This window comes from Notothenia rossii (genome assembly GCF_949606895.1).
Source record: "Notothenia rossii genome assembly, chromosome: 12".
NCBI classification, from domain to species: Eukaryota; Metazoa; Chordata; class Actinopteri; order Perciformes; family Nototheniidae; genus Notothenia; species Notothenia rossii.
The window spans coordinates 16164418-16187562 of NC_136911.1; the positions used below are offsets into that span (position 1 = coordinate 16164418).

General features: G+C 43.1%; 2 protein-coding genes across 6 annotated transcripts in view; both read right to left on the reverse strand.

The window, feature by feature from the left end:
• Positions 1 to 8384: 8384 nt before the first annotated feature.
• Positions 8385 to 13506, reverse strand: LOC307026353 (uncharacterized protein). 3 transcript variants are annotated; one of them, XM_079661694.1, is made up of 9 exons: positions 13167 to 13506; positions 12918 to 13022; positions 12712 to 12813; positions 11423 to 12596; positions 11273 to 11327; positions 10332 to 10814; positions 9086 to 9196; positions 8902 to 9003; positions 8385 to 8710 (listed from the first exon to the last, which is right to left on the reverse strand). In XM_079661694.1, exons 1-4 carry the CDS (start codon positions 13356 to 13358, stop codon positions 12507 to 12509), a joined length of 489 nt encoding a protein of 162 aa, XP_079517820.1. In that variant the 5' UTR covers positions 13359 to 13506; the 3' UTR covers positions 8385 to 8710; positions 8902 to 9003; positions 9086 to 9196; positions 10332 to 10814; positions 11273 to 11327; positions 11423 to 12506. The 3 variants fall into 3 exon arrangements, with proteins under 3 accessions (XP_079517820.1, XP_079517821.1, XP_079517819.1); XM_079661695.1 differs by having other exon boundaries at positions 8385 to 8508; positions 8616 to 8710; positions 11273 to 12596; XM_079661693.1 differs by having other exon boundaries at positions 11273 to 12596.
• A 317-nt stretch (positions 13507 to 13823) lies between these two features.
• The window catches only part of slc4a2b (solute carrier family 4 member 2b), a 43905-nt gene continuing 34583 nt past the window's right edge, over positions 13824 to 23145 (reverse strand). For all 3 annotated transcript variants that reach the window (XM_079661691.1, XM_079661690.1, XM_079661692.1), the window contains 6 exons: positions 18182 to 18271; positions 17929 to 18095; positions 17040 to 17293; positions 16771 to 16940; positions 16473 to 16646; positions 13824 to 15834 (listed from right to left, as the gene is read on the reverse strand). In XM_079661691.1, the coding sequence (XP_079517817.1) occupies positions 15754 to 15834; positions 16473 to 16646; positions 16771 to 16940; positions 17040 to 17293; positions 17929 to 18095; positions 18182 to 18271 (936 nt within the window). In that variant the 3' untranslated portion in view covers positions 13824 to 15753. The remainder of the gene's footprint in view (positions 15835 to 16472; positions 16647 to 16770; positions 16941 to 17039; positions 17294 to 17928; positions 18096 to 18181; positions 18272 to 23145) is intronic.

The following is a 23145-nucleotide window of genomic DNA, read 5'->3' on the forward strand; positions in this document are numbered from 1 at the left end:
TCGCTATGGGGAAGCAGTAGCACAGATGCAAATGGTGCAGTAGTTGAGGAATTTATAGATGACCACGGGCTAGTGTGTATTAACACTGGGGAAGGAACACGATACAATTGCACGAAGAATATAGAAACAGTACTTGATCTGAGATTTGTATCTAGTGCTTTAGCAGGTATAAGTACATGGAATGTGGTAAAGCATACTACAGTGGGCAGTGATCATTATCCGGTAATGACTCAAGTTGGGACCAACATAAGGTTTGGAAAGGAGAAGAAAATTCCTAGATGGAAATTGGGAAAAGCTAATTGGGATGCCTTCCAAGTTGTAAGTACGAATAGATGTAAAACACTTCAAGAGGAAAATTATGATGATATAAATAAATTGAATGAGGAGCTCATTAAGGTTATCATACATTCAGCCAAAGAAACAATTCCGGAAATTGCAGAAGTTAGATGTACCAAGAGTGTACCCTGGTGGAATGGTGAATGTAGGAAATCCATTAATCACAGAAATAAAGCTTTCAGGCAACTCAAAAAAAGCCATTCTCAGGAAGCTTTGAATCAGTATAAAAGGGCCCAGGCTATAGTGAGGAGAACAATAAGAACGCAAAAACACACTTTTTGGAGGCAATATTGCAATAGTATTGTTAGAGAAGTACAGCTTGCAGATGTTTGGAGCATGATTAGGAGAATGGGGGGGAATTCGAAGGAATTATGAGTTGCCAGGCTGTCACAAACTTAGGAAAGGCGGAACTCTAGCTCAAATATTTAGGAAAGTTCATAGTTCAGATAACCTTACAGAGGAAGCCAGGCAGTGCAGAAATAATACACTCATGGAAAACCCGAGAATATTGGATAGAGTAGAAGTGTTAGGGGATCAGTTGGACCTGCATTTTAGTATGTTTGAGTTGAGAAGAGCAATTATTAGTGCTCGTCAAACCACTCCTGGGAAAGATGGTGTTTGTTACAAAATGCTGGAACACATGATAGATAACACTCTAGTCATTGTGTTAAGGTTGTTTAATAGGGTGTGGGATTCTGGCCAACTTCCTTCAGTGTGGAAACAAGCGATAATAAAGCCAGGGTAAGACCCTTCAGATCCATCTAGCTACAGACCTATTGCCCTGACATCTCATTTATGCAAAATCATGGAAAGAATGGTTACAGAAAGGTTAACATATATCTTAGAAAGTAAAGCTCTGTTGTCCCCATATCAAAGTGGGTTCCGTAGGGGTCGGAATACAATGGATTCTATATTGTGCTTAGAATCAGACATCAGGAAAGCACAGACCAACAAGGAAGTAGTGATTGCAGTCTTCTTTGATATTGAAAAGGCTTATGACATGCTCTGGAAGGAAGGACTACTAATCAAGTTAAAATCATTGGGAATTGGTGGTAAAGCATATAATTGGGTTATGAATTTTTTACTGGACAGAAAAATACAAGTAAGAGTAGGTGCAGAATATTCAAGTGTTTATGCTGTGGAAAATGGTACTCCGCAAGGTAGTGTGTGTAGTCCGTTGCTGTTCAATATAATGATACATGACATTTTTAATCAAGTTAATCCAAGTATGGGAAAATCTTTGTATGCAGATGATGGGGCTTTGTGGGCAAAAGGCCGCAATGTAGCACATGTTGGAAAGAAAATACAAGCTGCAATAGTGGAAGTGGAGAAATGGACAAATAAATGGGGATTCAAACTGTCAGTAGCTAAGACGCAGGTCATTTGTTTTACAAAACGGCATAACATTGCTCCTATATCGTTAAAATTGTATGAGCAACCTCTTGAACAGGTTAATAGAATAAGATTTCTTGGTGTTTGGTTTGACAGAAAGCTAACATGGAGCAATCATATAGGAAAAGTTCAAAATAAATGTAAAAAAGTCAACAATGTACTTCGGTGTTTGGCGGGACAGGAGTGGGGAGCAAGTAGGTCATCACTTCTGAATATATATTGGTCACTTATGAGACCTGTATTCGATTATGGGTGTATAGCGTTCATGGCAGCAGCAGAATCAAACCTTAAAAAACTGGATGTCCTTCAAGCTCAGGCCCTGAGAATTTGTAGTGGAGCTTTTAAAACATCTCCAGTATCAGCAATACAGGTGAAATGGGAGAAATGCCTTTAAGGATAAGAAGAGTCAAGTTAATTTTGGCATACTGGGTAAACCTTCAGGGGCATAGTGATAGTCATCCTGCGAAAAGTATTTTTGAAAGACTGCTGGGAGCACAATGAGTCACATTTAACAAGTTTTGGATGGATTGGCGATTGGCAAGTATAGGTTTGAATCAAATACAGTATTGCCCCACAGTTCCAATCTCGTCCATTCCACCCTGGTTATTCCCATTCCCATAAGTGTAGACCTCAATATACAAAGGGAGTTAAAGGAAAAGAAAGAACGACCAGTATGGCGCATAGTCCAGAATTATTTTGCAAGATATCACTCAGACTCAACAATCAATTTACAGATGGTTCCAAAGATCCAGAGACAGGGCGTGCAGGGGCAGCAGTATACATCCCAGTGAGTAATACACATATAAAGAAAAGGGTAACAGACCATATGTCAGTATACACCACAGAGTTGTTGGCATTGGTACTGTCATTGAAATGGATAGAGGAGAAAGAAATACATAATAGTGTAATTGCATCTGACAGCTATTCAGCTTTATCGAGTATACGATCGGGTAGATCTTCATCTAGAAAGGACATAATAAATGAAATATATCTAATTTTATATCAAATTCAAATCAAAGGCATAGAAACTCATTTCATCTGGGTTCCTGCTCATGTTGGTGTGGAGGGTAATGAACAGGTGGATATTCTGGCCAAACAAACACTCAGAAGTATGAACATAGACATAGAAGTTCCACTCAGTAAAGCGGAGGTTAAAACATTCATACAGAAATATGCACAAACAACATGGCAAGATCATTGGGACCTTAGTGATACAGGAAGACATCTTTATCAAATTCAAAGGTATGTGGGGGATGGAAGGAAGGTGGGGTTTAAAAGAAGGGAGGAAAATGTCATTTCTCGGATGAGAATAGGTCATACAGGTCTCAATCAAACATTAAGTATAATAGGAAAGCATCCAACCGGAAAGTGTACACACTGTAGCCAGCCAGAAACTGTTGAGCATGTTTTACTGCTTTGCAGGAAATATAGTAGCCTACTCAGAGAAATGTGTTTTTCCAGACACTGAAGAAAGCAAAATTCTATGACTTGTCGCTATCAGGACTGTTAGGGAAAACATCAGGCAATATATATTGTGAGATTATTAAATTTCTAAGAGAAATTGATAAATTTAAAACAATCTAGAGTTTTGGTTCTTTGTTTTGTTTATTGTTTTCTGCTTAGTCTCTTGTCCACACTCCAGTCCAGTTGGTGGCGGTAATGTACCCACAAGTTGGTTTGCCAACCGCCAATAAACACGAAAGAAGAAGAAGAAGAAGAAGAAGAAGAAGAAGAGGAGGGATCGTCGGAGCAACACGCTCATCTTTTTAGAAACTAGCAGTTAGGTCGTTTAAAGTCCGTGTTACCGTTTGTCTGATCCACCGTCCAACGTCGTCGTTACCCACGACGCTGAAGTTCGCTTCCGATTCAGAGCATCCGATTCGGCAGTTAAGGGGAAAGTTAAGGGACATTTAATTTACAGCGCTGAGCGAACAATCCTCCGTGTTTGAACCTCTTAAATCGCTGCATAGCCGATTTAGTTGGACTGGATTATCCCAGAGAGTCTAAAGATTATTTATAACCCAGTTTCAGATTTGTGAAACCTTTATTCTATTTGTGAAAATACAAAAAAGGGAGATTTCAGTGCTTTTTCACATGTAGACCACATTAGACCAGGTCCTGATCCAAAACCACTAGACCTACACTCATCAAATCTGGACTAGATTATCCCAGAGAGTCTAAAGATTCTTTATAACACAGTTTTAGATTTGTGGAACCTTTATTCTATTTGTGAATATACAAACAAGGGAGATTTTGCAGCTTTTTTTAAATCTAGACCACATTAGACCAGGTCCTGATCTAAAACCACTAGACCTACACTCATCAAATCTGGACTGGATTATCCCAGAGAGTCTAAAGATTCTTTATAACACAGTTTCAGATTTGTTAACCTTTTACTCTATTTGTGAAAATACAAACAAGGGAGATTTTGCAGCTTTTTTAAAATCTAGACCACATTAGACCAGGACCTGATCTAAAACCATGATACCTTCAACCTCCAGACAGGGAAGATAGACAAACTAACATCTCTGTTAACCACCTTTGCTTTCTCACTGTCTCCATCCCCACCAACTCATAACGCTGGCAATGTCCTTGATCTCATATTCTCAAGGAACTGCACTACTTCTAACTTCTGTAAACCCGCTCCACACATCCGATCACTTCTTCATTTCATTCTCTCTACCCCTTTCCAAACATAACAAACTAATCTCTTCTAACTCTGCACCTGTCCGCCGTAACCTCCGTTCCCTCTCCCCCTCTACCTTTGCCTCATCGGTGCTCTCAGCCCTCCCTTCCTCTGATTCGTTCCAACTCCTGCCTCCAAACTCTGCTGCAGAAACTCTCCTCTCTACTCTCTCATCCTCTCTGGACTCTCTCTGTCCTCTCACATCTCGGCAGGCTCGTCAGTCCCCTCCTGCTCCCTGGCTAAATGACGCACTGCTTGCTAATAGAACCATCGATCGGGCAGCAGAGCAGAAAAGGTGGAAATCTAAACACCATGACGACCTCCTAACCTATCAGGCTCTCCTCTCCTCTTTCTCTGCTTCCATCTCTCAGGCAAAAAGCACTTTCTTTCAAGATAAGATCCAATCTTCCTATTCCAATCCCCAAAAACTATTTTCCATCTTCTCCTCCCTCTTGGAACCCCCCAAAGCCCCTTCCCCCTCCTCCCTCTTGGAACCACCCAAAGCCCCTTCCCCCTCCTCCCTTCTGTCAAGCGACTTTATTAACTACTTTGAAAAAAAGGTTGATGATATTCGCTCTTCTTTTTCTGACTCACCTTTACTCACCGCTGGGTCACCAGACTCTCCCTTCACCCACACACTGACCTCCTTCTCCCCTCTCTCTCCAAGTAAGGTTCTTACCCTCGTTACCTCTGCCCGTCCTACCACCTGTCCTCTGGACCCTATCCCCTCAAACCTCCTTCAGACTATCGCTCCTGATATTCTACCATTTCTCACCCATTTCATCAACACTTCTCTAACTTCTGGTCACTTTCCAAACAGTCTCAAGTAGGCAAGAGTAAACCCTCTCCTAAAGAAACCCACTCTCAACCCGTCTGATGTTATAAACTACAGGCCTGTCTCTCTCCTCCCGTTCCTGTCTAAAACACTTGAACGCGCTGTCTTTAAACAACTCTCCTGTTATCTCCATCAGAACAACCTTCTGGATCCGCACCAGTCTGGTTTCAAGGCAGGTCACTCAACAGAAACTGCTCTCCTTGCTGTCTCTGAGGAACTGCACACTGCTAAAGCAGCCTCCCTCTCCTCTGTCATCATCCTTCTGGACCTGTCTGCTGCATTCGACACGGTGAATCATCAGATCCTCCTTCACACTCTACAAGAACTTGGAGTTTCAGGCTCTGCACTTTCTCTCCTCACCTCATACCTCAAAGACCGCACCTACAGGGTTACTTGGATAGGGTCCGAGTCCGACCCTTGTCAATTAACTACAGGGGTCCCTCAGGGCTCTGTTCTTGGTCCCCTCCTCTTCTCCTTGTACACAAACTCGCTCGGATCTGTCATTAGCCCGCATGGTTTTTCATACCACTGCTACGCTGACGACACCCAACTAATTCTGTCCTTTCCCCGCTCAGAGACCCAGGTCGTCGCACGCATCTCTGCTTGTCTAGCAGACATCTCTCGGTGGATGTCTGCTCACCACCTCAAGCTCAACCTTGACAAGACTGAACTGCTTTTCCTTCCGGGTAAAGATTGTCCCACTCTTGACCTAACAATCAACATCGGCACCTCTGTTGTTTCCCCGACTCAGACAGTAAGGAATCTGGGTGTGACCCTAGATAACAAACTGTCCTTCACTGCAAACATCGCTGCTACAACCCGCTGCTGCAGATACACGCTTTACAACATCAGGAGGATACGTCCCCAGCTGACCCAGAAATCAGCGCAGGTTCTGGTCCAGGCTCTCGTCATCTCACGCCTAGACTACTGCAGCTCCCTCCTGGCTGGTCTACCTGCATGTGCCATCTGACCTCTGCAGCTCATCCAGAATGCAGCGGCTCGTCTGGTCTTCAACCTTCCTAAATTCTCCCACACCACGCCGCTCCTCCGCTCCCTTCACTGGCTTCCGGTACCTGCTAGAATCCACTTCAAGACACTGATACTTGCGTACCATGCTGTGAATGGATCAGGCCCTTCCTATATCCAGGACATGGTTAAACCATACACTCCGCTCTGCATCAGCCAAACAGCTCGCTGCACCCGCACTGCAAGGGGGACCCAAGTTCCCATCAGCAGAAACACGTGGGTTTGCTATCCTGGCTCCAAAATGGTGGAATGAGCTCCCCATTGAAATCAGGACAGCAGAAAGCTTACACATCTTCCGGCGCAGACTGAAAACTCATCTCTTTCGACTCCACTTCGAGCGATAGAATTACTAACAAAGCACTTACATACTAATAAAGGACTGGCTTATCTAAAGCCAGTTGAGTAGCACTTGAAATGTTTGGCTCTATGAAACCTGATGTACTTATATGATTCTGTTTTCTTCAAGGTTGTATCTTCCGGGTCGAATGTACTTATTGTAAGTCGCTTTGGATAAAAGTGTCAGCTAAATGTAATGTCTCCTTTTTATTGCGAGATGCAGGTTGTACAGGAGGTTGTCCACTGTGCAAGTGTTGTCATTGACACAGTTTGCTGTCCAATTGTTCCCTCTCCTCCCCAATGTGGACAGCATCCCTTTTGCTTTTCCCTTGCATCTGTTTCAGACAGTTTATACTTTTTTCTCTGAGCAGTTGGAGTAGGGTGGCTGAAGTACTTCGACTTTCTTTTCTGCGTTTTACTTCGCTTCCTCCATGTCTCCTCTTGAGACAGAGGAAGTGTCTCTGGTCCCTCAGATTGTCTTTTGTCTTCAGGGTATGTTTTTGAAGAATGCACCTGTTTTTTCACTATTGCAACACCCTTGAGTCTTCCAACCACAAACTCTTGCTGTAGCTGGAGAAAGTCTCCTGCTCTTCTGTGCAATTTTGATGAAAGGATCACTTTTTGTTGTTGTGCGGAACCAGTTCTCTACAACAGCATTACTGTCACAGGTTTTGCCAAGATGTTTAAGCATCAGACCTGTCCAAAGAGGCACAGTACCAGCGTAATGGAGAATTATTTCCACAAGTGTCTCACAATAATGAGGATTTGGCTGGCATGCTCCGTTTGCGTCATCCTCCTTCCCTGCTTCCTCCTGTGCTTGTGTGACCACCTCTTTGATAGGAGCAAATAAAGGGGATGATTTTGTGAGAGATCTGTGCATGTCTTCAAAATCAGAAGCTGTGTGGTCTTCATCTTCATTTTTGAAATTGATATTTTCTGACTTCTGTGTCCGTATGGCCTCCTGCAGTGCTGAGAGATGTTTCTTGCACCCATTAGTTTCAGTCTTTGATGAAAAAACATGTACCATACACCTTGAAATTGACAATACCTGGCCAAATACAGTAGCATTTTGAAGGAGGGCAAAACAGTACAACAAAAATAGTTTTGTCTCCTTTCTGCCCTGAACCATGGACAACTTCATACTGATCAACTTCAGCATGTGAGCAGCACAGAGGTGGATTACTGTCAGCTGCACTGACCGCTGCCCTTGGAATTAAGATAAGGTTTTAAGGTATAATAAGGTATAAGGTTTTATAGAATAAAGGTTTCACAAATCTGAAACTATGTTATAAAGAATGTTTAGACTCTGTGGGATAATCCAGTCCAGATTTGATGAGTCTAGGTCTAGTGGTTTTAGATCAGGACCTGGTCTAATGTGGTCTACATGTGAAAAAAGCACTGAAATCTCAATTTTTTGTATTTTCACAAATAGAATAAAGGTTTCACAAATCTGAAACTGGGTTATAAATAATCTTTAGACTCTCTGGGACAATTCAGTCCAAATAAATCGGCTATGCAGCGATTTAAGAGGTTCAAACACGGAGGATTGTTCGCTCAGCGCTGTAAATTAAATGTCCCTTAACTTTCCCTTTAACTGCCGAATCGGATGCTCTGAATCGGAAGCCAACTTCAGCGTCGTATCATACCCTCCTGCGATGAGAAAGAGCACAACTCTCACGGTGTAGCTAATAATAGCTTGTTGTTTCACATGGATAACAATGTTGAGAAACTCAGCCTGGGAAGGAATCAGCATTTCTCAAGTCCACAATCATCTCAGATTCATCCAAATAATTTTATTTTTTTATTACACAATGTTATACTTGCACACAGTGATTTTACAAGCAAAGAAGGATTGTTCAGAGCAGAGAATTGTCTGTGTGTGTATTATACGTGAAGCCTGTAAGAGAAATAACAATAGGCATTTCAAAGTTAGTTCACTATGTAAAATAAGCATGCAGCGGTGAAATACAGATTTCTTGAACTTAAGAAGATTGTTGTTTTTACATCTTCTTTTTTTAGCCAGTAGATGCCAACAGCGTCGGGGCTCCGCTGTTGTAACTCATTTTTTTGCAGTGCTCTGTCCTAGTTGTCCTCATTTCCTAAAACAAAAGAATAGCCACTTCAGGTATGACCTTTAGAAAGCAACACCTATCATCACCTGGTTTCATTGTGAACAGTGTCAATTATTTAATTAAACTTGCAAGATATCAATTAGTACAGTCAAATAAATCTCCCTTGTTCATACATGAGGCCTACATTACCCACAATGCAACACGGGACATGATCATACCTCTGTGAGTCTCGGTTTCTGGATGCAGTGAACATAGGGCTTTGGGCTGGTCTCCATCTGGTCGGCAGCTGTTTTGTAGCAAACTGCGCAGTCCATCAAGGGCTGTGAAGTCATTCAAAGAAAAAGCATCAGGATGCTGTATAAACATACACAATTAAGGTTTCTCCCATTGAATTACACTCACTCTGTCATTTCGGAAGGCGCAAATCTGGGAGAGCGACTCAATTGTCCCTTTGGCACACTTGGTGGGTTTCAGGTAAAAGTGGTGGTAGAGGTATCTCACTCCAAATCCAGACTGCAAGAGAGCACAGGGTCATTTATTATATTACCATGGCCATTGGAGGACTTCACCAAAGGTCTCAGGATTCATCCTCTGAGGACCATGAATGTTCATTCCAGATTTCATAGCAATCCATGCCGCAATTGTACATGTCATAGGACCACTCTTCTAACAGGCTGTGTTAAAGTAAATAACTTAATGTATAGTTAATTTGCCCTTTTTTAAAGTAGCTACTGAAGTAAGCCTCGCCCTTTCCATCCATTTCCCAATGGATGTGAAAACCTCTTGAACTAGCTATCCGATAACTACACGTATTGTTGGTTTAATTTGAGTACTTCATAATTTAAAGGTAAAGCAAAAACTATTTTGGAACCATTTCACTTAATTCCATTATCAAAGCTTCACAAGCTTGTCGAAAAGGCAGGTGAAAGACACCTTCAATTTCTCCTTCTCCTTTTAGAGCCAACAGTCAACTTATGGTGTGTTCATAGACCGGGGCTATAGGAGTGATAAGAGTGACTGTGATAACTTAAGCCCTTTTGACACACACCTTGTTAACCCAGCATTAAGCTAACCCTGCAGGTCCCAGGCTAGTGTTGGGGTTAGCCCATTTTGAAATGGGCTGGGATTGGGTTTAGATATCAGTTTAAACCATCTGATTGCTTAACTGATAATCTTGTGAGCTGAGGAGTTAAAACATGTTTACAGCCATCTCATATTTCAGCAGGCAGTCTTTCAACAGAAAAGTAACCAAAGTAACAACCGAAACCATTCAATAAGAAAATCATAATACCATTTCCTCTGGATAACTCTCAGAATAACATTCCATTAGATCTACACCTTATCTTTTGTCGAAACCCGACTCCTGACATTTGAATATTCCCAGCCCACATTACTTGAGCAGAACTCAAAACAAGAATGAACCAGAATTCCCTGAAGGCAGAAGGAGTGCCAAAGTATTCAATCTGATCTGAGAAGTAAAAGAAACTGAATTTCAGGCATTTTCTTGCTTTTTTATAGAACTACAAATACATGTGTATCTGTGAGGCTTTAATACGATACTTTTGGGAGAATATTTCCCCAAAATCTCCTATCCAATCACTTCCCAATAATTGTATATCTATATCATAAACTAAGAAGTCATGTTTACCTGGATATCTGACTTCTCCAGACTTCTCAAAAAGCGAAAATGGTGGTGCACCCCAGCATGGGTGTTGAGTTGCTCTAAGGCTAGATCCACTCCCTGCTTGTAGTCCTCAGACAGCCCATTATAAGTTTCCTGGGCCTTGGCAGAGTACACCAAAGCTCCGGCACAAAACAGCAACAGCAACCCAGCAGCCATTTTCCTCCGAGTGTGTGAGGAAAGCAGCTCGGCTCAAAGGGTGAACAACCTCCTCTCTCTGCGGGATCAATACACCAAGGCAAAACAAGTCCTATTATGGCAGTATGAGTAACAAGATGAACCCAGTACTCGGACCATCAAGATGCCTGCTGCACAGACTGTTTACGTTTTATCTCCAAATTCCCGTAACACCCAAGGGGAGACAGATTTATTCTTGTTTCAACAAAACACACTCACCGGGGAGTTTCTTGAGAAGAAACTGTTTACCAGAATTGGGATGACACTCATATCCTGGAAACGTATTACGACTTGGATTAGTTATCTCATTTCACAAAACAAAGCTACATTTCCATGAAAATGCTTAGGCCCCTGGAGGAACACAAAGGTCAGCCGTGACCAGTGAACTCTTTAGGCTCTGCTTCAGCAAGTCTTTTGTTGCATTTACAGGAAAGTAGGTCACTTACTATAACTGTGATGGTTTCTTTCTTTTTAAATGAACTAAGCAGTGATTAATCATCACCACTATTGGGTCATTAAATCATTTGTTCTTAACTTCATTTTTTTCTTCCTGTTTTTGGTCTTTGTATTGAATTTGTTAACAATAAGAAAAGTATAGAACAACTATATCCCATGCAATACTGACCTTAGTTAAATAAGTAGCCCATTCATAATAGTTTACAAACTGAAAATAACTTTTGATTGATGAGAAATGTAACTCTATTGACAGTTCTGTTCATCAAATTGCTTACCTTTTACAGTTGATGCCTGAGTTGGGGCTCCAATTCTGTTAGCCATCATGTTTACCTGCCATACAAAACATAAAGTGGAAATGAGTCGAAAAGGTCAGAAACTATTTCAAGTACTTATGTTGGATTTGTGCAGTGTGGTTTGACATTTACATAGTTATCTAAAAGTGCTCTTCAAGTAAGCAGACTTATCTCTGTTAAGGCTTGTTTGTGGACACCGTGAAAATGCTTTTTTGGCTCCAGTTCAATTTTTCTTTGAATGTTTTGTTACAGCCGTGGCAAAAAGCCCAGATGAGTCCGAGCAGGCCCTCTCCTTTGGAATCCACATTACCTGTACCAACATAGTCTGGTGTTCCTTTTGAACAGTTTCTGGCTTTAAGGTAGAAGTGGTAGTAGTAGTGAAAATCCTGCAAACATAAGCCACAACAAAAGATAAACATTGACAATGAAAAGCACGAGTATTTTAGCACGGTGGAAAAACAGAACAAATACATCTAGAAGAGCAATATGCCATATCTCACAATTTTAATGAAAATATGACTTAATTTGTTGTAATATATTATATAATTCAACAGTGTGTGCAACATTATAAACTAAGAGAAAACTGAAGGAAAAACAACTCAATGTGACACTGGAATGTGACAAGGGGCCCCACTTATTTGTTGTTTTTCATTCAAATTATTTATTTTAGATTAGATTCAGCATTTGATTTAGTAAACCACTCTTCTGACACTGTCCACAGACTACAGTATATAAAGTGTGGGTCTCTCTGGCACAAGTGTTTTACATCTTACCTCACAGGACAGTAGAGATCTGTTTTGTTGGACTAGGTAAACACCATGACAAACTGTGGCGTACAACAAGGCTCGATCCTGGGCCCAGTAGTTTTCAGTCCATCTGGATGTGTCATTAGGGTGTATGGATACATTTTCAGTTTGGTTGTTGATACTTTTCTTTATACTGATTTGTAAACAAGCTGGCCTTCTCCCTTAGAAAAAAAAGACACTAAAACTGTACACACGGAAAACAGGTTTCACAAATGAAACTTTATTGACAATTTTGTTACACAAAAACACAGAAAATGTAATTCTAACATATTTCAAAAGAAGCAATCAATAAATCAAAGACACAAAAAATAAACATACTTCTAAAATAGTGTGCTTTATGAAAAAATATAGCTAAAAGAAAATCTAAACGTTGTTTCAATAGATCAGAACTAAATGAGTCATTCGAATAATTAATCGATTCCAGTTGATGCTAGCAGAGTTGGGGCTCCACTCCTGTAGCCCATTGTGTTGCAGTGATTTAATCTGGTTGTCTTCATGTCCTGCAATTCAGAACAAAAAAAGATAAAATCTCAACTTCAAGAAATTATATTTTCTTTTTGCAGTGTATTTTGACATCAGCAAAGGCAATAGTGTCTGTCAGGTAGGCAGACTAACCTCTGTAAGGGCCGGTTTGTGGACACAGTGAACATATGGTTTGGGCTCCTGTTCAATTTCCTCTCTAAATGTTTTGTAACAGACGGCACAGTCTATCAGCGGCTGCATGAATGCACACAAAGAAAACAGCACAGACAAGTTAGAGCAGGCAGTCACCGATAAACATATTTCACTCATTACATTTCAGTAAACCAGACGACACTTACTCTATCATTTCTGAACTGACACGCTGTGGAGTCAACCGTTCCTTTGGGACACTTTGTGGCTTTAAGGTAAAAGTGGTGGTAGACATATGTCACATCAAAACCAGGCTGAAGAGAAAAAGAGGAGGATTAGCTTCGAGCAATTTTAAACAACCCCAAGGCGTGTCCTCCAATACATTCTGTGCATTCTTTGTAAATTAGGGTTTCTCACTTTAGAAAACAAAGAACACTCAATGTCAGTAAATACTGTACCTCAATGTCTGACTTTGTGATGCTTCTGAAGAAGAGAAAATGGTGCTGGATTCCAGCATGAGAGTCCAGCTTCTCCAGGGCTATATCCACTCCTTTCTTGTAGTTTTCAGGAAGTCTTTCATAAGCCCCCTGTGCGTTAGAGGAAAAGAACAAGACTCCAGAGCTGACGAGCAGCAGCAAAAACGCAGCCATTCTTTTTCCTTTGTCTGTAACAATGGGATTGAGGGGATAGTGCAGCGGCCCACCCACTCTACACAGTTTCACTGAACAGGAAAGAACATCCAGCCCTCTTTTCCCCGAGGATCTGGAAAAACAGGTCCTCAAAAGCTACTACTTATTTTTTAAGCTTCAACCGTCTGTATTTGAGTGTCGATTCACAGCAGATTATTACATGATTATTTTTGTATGGTGACCCTGAAAGATCAATGCACTGCAAAACACGTGCAAATAGACAAAACAAAGTGAAGAAAACACTTTCACCCATCTCACAACACGTGGGGAAAGAAGTACTGAAAACAGAGAAAATGCAACCAAATACAGAAACACTAAAAGTCACCTCATGAATAACACCATTTTCTGTATTCTATTTTGTTTTGTCCATTTGCATGTGTTTTTCTGACATACTGAACATAGAAAACACAACAGAAACAGCCAGGATAAATAGAAAATAGGTTTTATTTGTCATCAATATTTTAACCATGAATGTACAACAGAAATCCAGCAATAGCCTCTGGGACTTGGTATTGCTTTTGAAATGGACCAACACATCGTATCATCATTTCACGACTTCCACAGAAACTTTGGCATACACAGACCAACTTCACTCAATCCACAGGCACAGTAAGCAAAAATAAAACCGACACTGCCTAGTTCTCATTAACCCTTCAGTGTCCACGGCCATGATGCAGCCAAATGGGAGTTTGAAAAAAAAAAAAAGAAAACTGTTAAATGTGATAAACCTTCAAAAGCAGCAATAATGTGTCATTGTGCAACGGATAAATAATGGAGAGATGTTTGATTTATGAGCGTCTCAAAGTGCAAACTAATGTAACATGCGTCTCGTCCTTACAAAAGGAACAGACACTTGTATCTGATCACTTTATGGTCCCTCGGGCACTTGAGATTTTGCACCTTTGTGACACCAAACAGGCAGAGGTTCACGACAGTCAGAATGAGATGGGACAGTAGTGTCTGAAATACACACTCGAGAGTAACAGAGGACTGACAATTTAAGTTATTTGACACAGTCAAAGCTTTAACTAATCCATGTCACACTGATACAACATGACATAAAACAAAAAAAGACATATATTTATATTTTTAAAAGCCTTCCCTCTCAGTAATGCATGGATATTGAGATTGTCTACACAGCTTGGGTGGAAATTTGGTCGACCGAGTTCATTTGAGTGTGAATGAAATGTTGAAAAAATGTGTTTATGCCAAAAGAAATAGCACAATTGTGAGAAAATAAGGAATGTTACACGATGAAATGTGGTTAAGTTAGGCTGAAACTGTGAGATGGCTGGACTGCAGCTTATTGTTCTGATCACAAAACTATTTACACAAGACATTTGGCACTTGGACAAAGAAACCAATACATTACAGTGATTCCTAAGAACACCCAAAGTGAAAACAAAGTCTACATTAATTCATTAGTGCCCTTAACATGTGCGTAGAGACATTTAGAGTATATTTATTATGCCACTGTGTTAGTTTGATGTTATTATCACATGATTTCATGTCATTAGTGGAAAGAGAAGCTCTTTCTTTCCTTCATCATCACCTCCCTCTGCTGGTAATCTTACCTCACTGCAGGTCCATTCAATCCTAACTGTCATCTAAACTGCTGCTTTTGAGTAAAACAAAAGATCGTGGAAGAAGAACAGGCTTAAAATCAATCCCAGATAGCTGTTTAGGAAGAAAACTAAAGCAACATAGATATTTATAGGATTCAAGAGTACGTGGGGATACAAGTGATTACATCAAATACAGTCATTGTTCAGATTTGGTTTTTTAAAAAGTGCTACGAGCTTCAGGAGGCAAGTAAAGTGATAAACTGTCTGAAATGAGACAGAATGAGGAAAAGATAACTCAGTATACCTTTTTATTTCCTTCTTAAGGCGCTTGGTGAGCTTAAAACATGAAAAAAAGCGACAAACTTGAATAGCGATGACTCAACGTGTTAATATAAAAGAATGTATCCCATATATCCTCCACATATTCAATGTGAATCAGAGAAACCTTTCAGGGCTAAAATTAATAAGTCTTGCAAATCTATCTACTGTAATAGCATATAATTTGAGCTCGAGATAATTCGATTTAGAATCTCTTGTCCCCTGAAATATATATATATATTTAAAAGTATAGTATGAGTGAACACACGTTGATTTTTTGATCTCCTCAGTTGGGTTTCAATTAGTGCCGTTAACCAGCAGGAAATCCACAACAATCTGATAAAAAAAACTACTTAAATAGTTAAAGTTGAAGCAAGTCGTCAGACATACTGAACGTTCAAAAGTCTTAGTGATGATGAAGAGGGTGCACAGTGATGAGTGTTTCAAGTGTTGATACCAGGCCTTGCTGCGAGTTACACAGGCATGTGCATCTCCGAGTACTCATCGTGACAGTCACGCTCGTCAAACTTGGGCTCTGCGTCATCGGCGTCCAGCTGGAAGAGACACATTATATTTAAAAAACACATTTGAATGGAGAACTGTTCTTAAATAATATTACACTCGCTAGGAGGCATGAATTTATAAGGTCTCGGAGTAATTTGTGATGAATTCTAGTGAACTTTCTGAACCTTTCTAAAGTCGACTGAAGACAATTCCTAGAAAGCCTCAGAACATGAAAAGATGACAAAGTAAAAACAGCATTTTACTTTTTACATTTTAAGTTGTAGTAGATGAAATGTTTCAGTGTTTTTGGTACACTTTTGTATAGTTGCATTCAAAAGCAGTGCAAAAAACGACATTAAATTATTTTTCTTACTGTGAGGAACTTGTGTGGTTAACCAATATGAGATGTTAAACATATACAAGTATGATGTAAAAAGACAGCTTACAAAAAAACATTGCAAATCCAACCCTGCAGCAAGACATGCACGTGTCACAACAATTACAAATTAAATGGATATAATAAAAAAAAGAAGATATGTAGACAAATAATACTTATTCAACTTATTCCTGCTTTCGATGAATCTTTGAAAGCTGTAACTAAATGATTCAGGAGTTTGCAGGTACTGCAGGTGAGGTTGGGATAATGGTGTATTAATAATCATATTGCTCCCTCCTGTGGTCAACTTACACATGCGATCTCTCTGCTGGTGAAGATGCGGCGCAGCACGAACATCTTCACAGGGATGGTGAGGATGAGGACGAAGGGGAAGGCCAGGGACGCTTGGGTGGACATGACAGCCCACAGAGCCGCCAAACACACCACCTGGATGCAGGTGAACAGATGCATGCGCAGCGTACGCACCTGGAGGAAACAGAGAAGATCGATTAAACCTCTCACCAGACTGGCACAATTATTGACGGTTGTTGGAAAGGTATGTTGAATAAGAAAGAAATAAGCCTGAATAAGAACTAAAGCGCGTTCTTACCTTGCGGACGTAGGTGTGGTCCGGGTGATACTTTGGTGGCATGAGCAGCAGCATCATCCGCTCTGTAAGCTGGATCCCATTAAGGGACATCACCCCCATGTAGAGGAAGATCCCAAACAGCACCGCCAGGGGGATCTGACGCAGCAGGTCCCCGATCACAATAGACATACCTGTGGGAGGAAGAAACGGGAGATAACTTGCTAGACCTTTTCCTCCATTTCCAAATAGATCTCTGTTTTTAATTGGAGAGAATGAGATGTCACACTCACCAACCATGATGGCCACCAGGAGCCCAGTGACCCTCTGCTCCTTCACCTCCTGGATGCGCGGCTTGTCTCCGGGGGCGACGGCCTTGCTCATGACAGTGAGGGCGTTGACGTGGGTCACCGAGCGGACGGTGGCCGCAGCCATCCACGGCAGGCCGAACAGAGCCGAGCTGCCGCCCAGTACCACGATCAGCAGCAGGTCCAGATGGAAGCCAGAACCCTTCACCAGCATGCGCTCCTTCTTACTCACGATCAGACTGCAGGGAGTGGGGGGGGGGGGGAGTAAGGTTGAAATGATTTTACTGTCAGAGCATGTGAGTTCTTTGTGATACATGTCTTCTAATCATCCTTCTTTTTATACATTGTACATATGAAATTCATAGATTTAAAGATTCTCATCCAGAGTGATACTGATAAAAGCAAATACCAATGTTGATGATTTTCTCGACATGTACTTTATTTAATGCTTCAATATTAGAGGAGGGTGACTTGGTGCTGTGGGTATAAGGCATATATTCAATATAAAATGTATTTAGTTAGAAACTTGAAGACTGGCAAAGTTAGAGCAATGTTTACTGAGGTAGCTGAATGTAACAGTTGTAATAAGGTATCAACAGTTTAATAAAGAATCCTTAAATGATATTAAATAAACCTTATAACGTGTGATTCCTGCACTTCATACTCCCTTTTTATGTAGGAAAGGTCCTAAAAATAAAGTATATTTATATCACTGTTTTCTAATAATCTGGTAATTGCAACAATATTATATATGAGACTATCAAATCTTAATATAAAATCCTGTTCAAAACAAAAAGACTCTTAAGATGTCTTTATGGGACACGAAGATGTGATAACTGACTCATAATCATCCTTGATGGGACTTGTAACTCACGTAGTGATCTGAGTCTCCATGAAGATGAGGATGAAGACGAGCAGAGCGGGCAGACAGCAGGCGAACATCATCCAGATGGGGAATTCCCCGTTGGACCCCAGAGGGCTGATGATCCAGCCACGCTTCGAGGGGCTGGTCACAGAGAAACCATTGGGAACGCTCAGTTTCTGGAATGAGTGGGACAAATTATTGTCTGGGTTGTGAATCTTTATCAGCCAAAGGTCAAGCATTTCAATTAGACATTAGTTCTTACCTGTGTGTATGTGTCGTTTACACTGTAATCCACAAGGACCATGATGAGGATGGCAATTGGGACGCCAAAATCTCCAATCATCCTGCGCAACTGAAACCCACAAAATGCGAAATATGAGCACTGGCAACTGGCAGCTTCTTATATCATACCACACATATATTTATATATAACAATCATAATCAAAACATTTGTAACAGTGTGTGATTTTTCAATGACAACTTCAACAAAAATACACAAATTAGAGATTGGAAGTTTGGACATAAATCTGAAAGCAATAGTTAAAAAAACAGAAGGAAATTGTGCGATATGATCTAGAAAAGCTGAGCGGTGAGACTGTTTTGTCAAATGATGTTCCCAAAACATAAACAAGTTTTGAAGAAAATATCAAAAATGAAACCACCCTCATGTCTCTCTTTCAGATATAACGAGGGGTTACGTATGGTAACCCTTGTTATACAGTGGGGCAAAAAAGTATTTAGTCAGCCACCAATTGTGCAAGTTCTCCCACTTAAAAAGATGAGAGGCATGTAATTTTCATCCTAGGTATACCTCAACTATGAGAGACAAAATGAGAAGAAAAAAAAAAATCCAGAAAATCACATTGTCTGATTTTTAAAGAATTTATTTGCAAATGATGGTGGAAAATAAGTATTTGGTCAATAACAAAAGTTCACCTCAATACTTTGTTATATACCCTTTGTTGGCAATGACAGAGGTCAAACGTTTTCTGTAAGTCTTCACAAGGTTTTCACACTGTTGCTGGTATTTTGGCCCATTCCTCCATGCAGATCTCCTCTAGAGCAGTGATGTTTTGGGGCTGTCGCTGGGCAACACAGACTTTCAACTCCCTCCAAAGATTTTCTATGGGGTTGAGATCTGGAGACTGGCTAGGCCACTCCAGGACCTTGAAATGCTTCTTACGAAGCCACTCCTTCGTTGCCCGGGCGGTGTGTTTGGGATCATTGTCATGCTGAAAGACCCAGCCACGTTTCATCTTCAATGCCCTTGCTGATGGAAGGAGGTTGTCACTCAAGATCTCACGATACATGGCCCCATTCATTCTTTCCTTTACACGGATCAGTCGTCCTGGTCCCTTTGCAGAAAAACAGCCCCAAAGCATGATGTTTCCACCCCCATGTTTCACAGTAGGTATGGTGTTATTTGGATGCAACTCAGCATTCTTTCTCCTCCAAACACGTCTAGTTGAGTTTTTACCAAAAAGTTATATTTTGGTTTCATCTGACCATATGACATTCTCCCAATCCTCTTCTGGATCATCTGAATGCTCTCTAGCAAACTTCAGACGGGCCTGGACATGTACTGGCTTAAGCAGGAGGACACGTCTGGCACTGCAGGATTTGAGTCCCTGGCGGCGTAGTGTGTTACTGATGGTAGCCTTTGTTACTTTGGTCCCAGCTCTCTACAGGTCATTGACTAGGTCCCCCGTGTGGTTCTGGGATTTTTGCTCACCGTTCTTGTGATCATTTTGACCCCACGGGGTGAGATCGTGCGTGGAACCCCAGATCGAGGGAGATTATCAGTGGTCTTGTATGTCTTCCATTTTCTAATAATTGCTCCCACAGTTGATTTCTTCACACAAGCTTTTTACCTATTGCGGATTCAGTCTTCCCAGCCTGGTGCAGGTCTACCATTTAGTTTCTGGTGTCCTTTGACAGCTCTTTGGTCTTGGCCATAGTGGAGTTTGGAGTGTGACTGTTTGAGGTTGTGGACAGGTGTCTTTTATACTGATAACGAGTTCAAACAGGTGCCATTAATACAGTTAACAAGTGGAGGACAGAGGAGGCTCTTAAAGAAGCATTTCAAGGTCCTGGAGTGGCCTAGCCAGTCTCCAGATCTCAACCCCATATAAAATCTTTGGAGGGAGTTGAAAGTCCATGTTGCCCAGCGACAGCCCCAAAACATCACTGCTCTAGAGGAGGTCTGCATGGAGGAATGGGCCAAAATACCAGGAACAGTGTGTGAAAACCTTGTGAAGACTTACAGAAAACGTTTGACCTCTGACATTGCCAACAAAGGGTATATAACAAAGTATTGAGATGAACTTTTGTTATTGACCAAATACTTATTTTCCACCATAATTTGCAAATAAATTCTTTAAAAATCAGACAGTGATTTTCTGGATTTTTTTTTCTCATTCTGTCTCTCATAGTTGAGGTATACCTAGGATGACAATTACAGGCCTCTCATCTTTTTAAGTGGGAGAACTTGCACAATTGGTGGCTGACTAAATACTTTTTTGCCCCACTGTATAAGCACAGGCGGAGCCCTCTACTGGACTCTAAGGGTACTCCCCTCGATCCTATCATGCAAGCATTCTTTCACTGAGACTTGCTAGACGTAGCCGGCCCCTGGGCGGGCCTACCTGAATGTGTGTGCATCTCACCGCATAACGCAGCGTCCACACGGCGGCATGCGTTGAAGCTTGCCGGCGGGCGTGTCTGAAACTCGACCAACAACCAATCACATGAATCTCCCGCCCCGGAGACGCAAGCACGCGGTTTGATTGGCTAGAGCTTGTACTGACATATGATTTGATTGGCTGACGCTTCCGTCGAAGGTAGACCAGAGGTAGAGGGCTCCGCCTGTGTTTAACAAGGGTTACCAAAGGTAACCCCTCTTTATATCTCTCACAGGCTCCGATGTATACACGCGCTGTCGTCCCACAACAACACTGTTCCACCTCACTGTTTCTGACCCGCTTTCTGGTTAGCAGCTGCTGCGCCTCACTCACCTCTCCCTCGGTCGTAACCGTGGAGAGAAAAGAGGCTGCGGCTGACAGAGCACACCCTGACGCGCTTACCCCGCGGAGGTGTGCTATAACGTGGAGGACTCCACCCTCCTGCCCCAAAGCAGGGGAAAAAGAATCCTCCAGCCCCTATGGGCCCATGTGGGCGTCACGTCCCCCGGGGAAAAACGTAAGCGCATTGAAGGGGCCTGGCGTTGACCAAGATGCCGCCGTGCACATGTCCTCCACGCTCACGCCGTTAAATAAGGCTGTTGACACAGCAATAGCTCGTGTAAAGTGTGCACGGACCCCCGTGGGGAAGGCTCTCCCCGCCTGTCCGTAGGCATGTGCAATGCACTCAAAGAGCCAGCTTGCCAGGCGTTTCTTGGACAGAGCTTTTCCTGTTACCCCACCCCCGAAACAAACAAACAGCTGTTCCGTGTGTCTAAGGGCAGCCGTGCGCTCCACATAATATGACAGCGCACGCCCAGGGCAGAGGAGGTGTAATTTAGCCTCCCTCGCCCCACTATGGGGTGGAAGATTGACCTGAACGCACTCCTTAAGCTCTTGGGCACGAAGGAGGGGTTCAGTCTGAGGGTTGCCCCGATCCCAATTCACAATATAGGCGCTCTATTTTCCGCTCCTCACACCATCGCAGGAATCCCAGCCACTTCGGCCTGTAACAGGCTGTGGTGGATCCCGCTCCAGCTGCCTGATAGACTGAATAACACTATCAGACAATCCACCCTGCCTTAGCCTGTCCCTCTCAGGAGACAAGCCTGGAGAGGTTGGCCCAGAGTGGGTAACGCCCCGATTGCACCTGCCTCCTGAGAGATCGCCCCCAAACTTGGGGGAGCGTCCAGGGCTGGCCCACCTTCATCTGTGTCATCTCTGAGTACCACGGTTCCCCCCACGCGATCCGGCGCTACCAGGATGATTGACAGACGTTCTCGCCTCACTCTCCCCAGGAGTTGGAGAATGAGACGCAACGGTGGAAAGGCATAAAGCAGCTTCTTTGGCCATGGCTTGTGTGCAAACGCGTCCACCCCCAGGGGCCGGTCGTCGCTCAGAGCCATGGAGAACCACAGGGCGCAGTGGGTGTTGCACCGGCTGGCGAACAGGTCCACCTCTGCTGTCCCGAACCGGATCCAGATCCACTTCACCACCTCCGGGTGAAGCGCCCACTCGCCCCTCGACATGAGGTCGGCCCCCCTGTTTTCCAGACCCGGAATGTGGAGGGAGTCTTGGCCGGAGAATTCCCATCTCTCTGCCGGGACGCTTCCTCCCGCCGCCAGTCAACTCCTGGAAGACGGAGCTCCCCACCCCTTCGCTGCAGCGGAACCGGAGCGGGAGCCCGCCGGGTTCGACCAGTCTGTCCTTGTGGGCCCGGTACTGAACCGGTACCTCAGGACTGACCGCGGAGGCAGAGGGCGTGCCCTGAGGTCGAGCCAGCGGCAACATACGGCTGAGCTGCACCCTCTCCCCCTCCAGGCGGCTGAAGCGCTGGGTGACCGAGGATATCGATCCGAAGAGCCCTTCCGTGGCAACGGGGGCCCCAAGGAGATCATCTCTGTCTTTTCTGGTCAGTGCGTTCAAACCTAGCCACACGTGACGCGACGCCACGGTGGTCAGGGCCATCACTCGACCGGCTGCGGTAGCCATACCGTGGACCAGATTATTCATCTGGCCCACGCAGCGGACCAGATTATTCATCTGGCCCACGCAGCGGACCAGATTATTCATCTGGCCCACGCAGCGGACCAAATTATCACTCCCGTCCTCAGGCGGGGGGAGTGTCCTGCTGAGGGGAAATCAGCGACACTCCCAGCACACCTAGATTATTGGCCGCCGCCGCCGCCATCTGCGCCCCAAGCCTGAATATCTTATCCAGATATTCAAGCATCTCGCGGTCACGCGACAGCGGGGGCAAGGGCCTTCTCCCCTCTGCCCACCTGGCTGTCAGCGGGAGCAGATGGGCCGCTAGGCTTTCCTCCAATGCTGGGCACACCAGGACACTCCGTGTCCGAGTGGCCCTCCACTCTAAGGATTCAAGCCCAAGTAGCCACCGGAGCCTTCGTTCTAAGTGGCCTCCACACGCGGCCAGATGTCTGGCAGGGGGGGTGAAACGAAGGCTGGCTGTGCTGGACGGCCTCTGTGACAACGGTGAGGAGAGCGGCAAAATAATAATAATAATAAATAAATAATTATTTCTAAAATA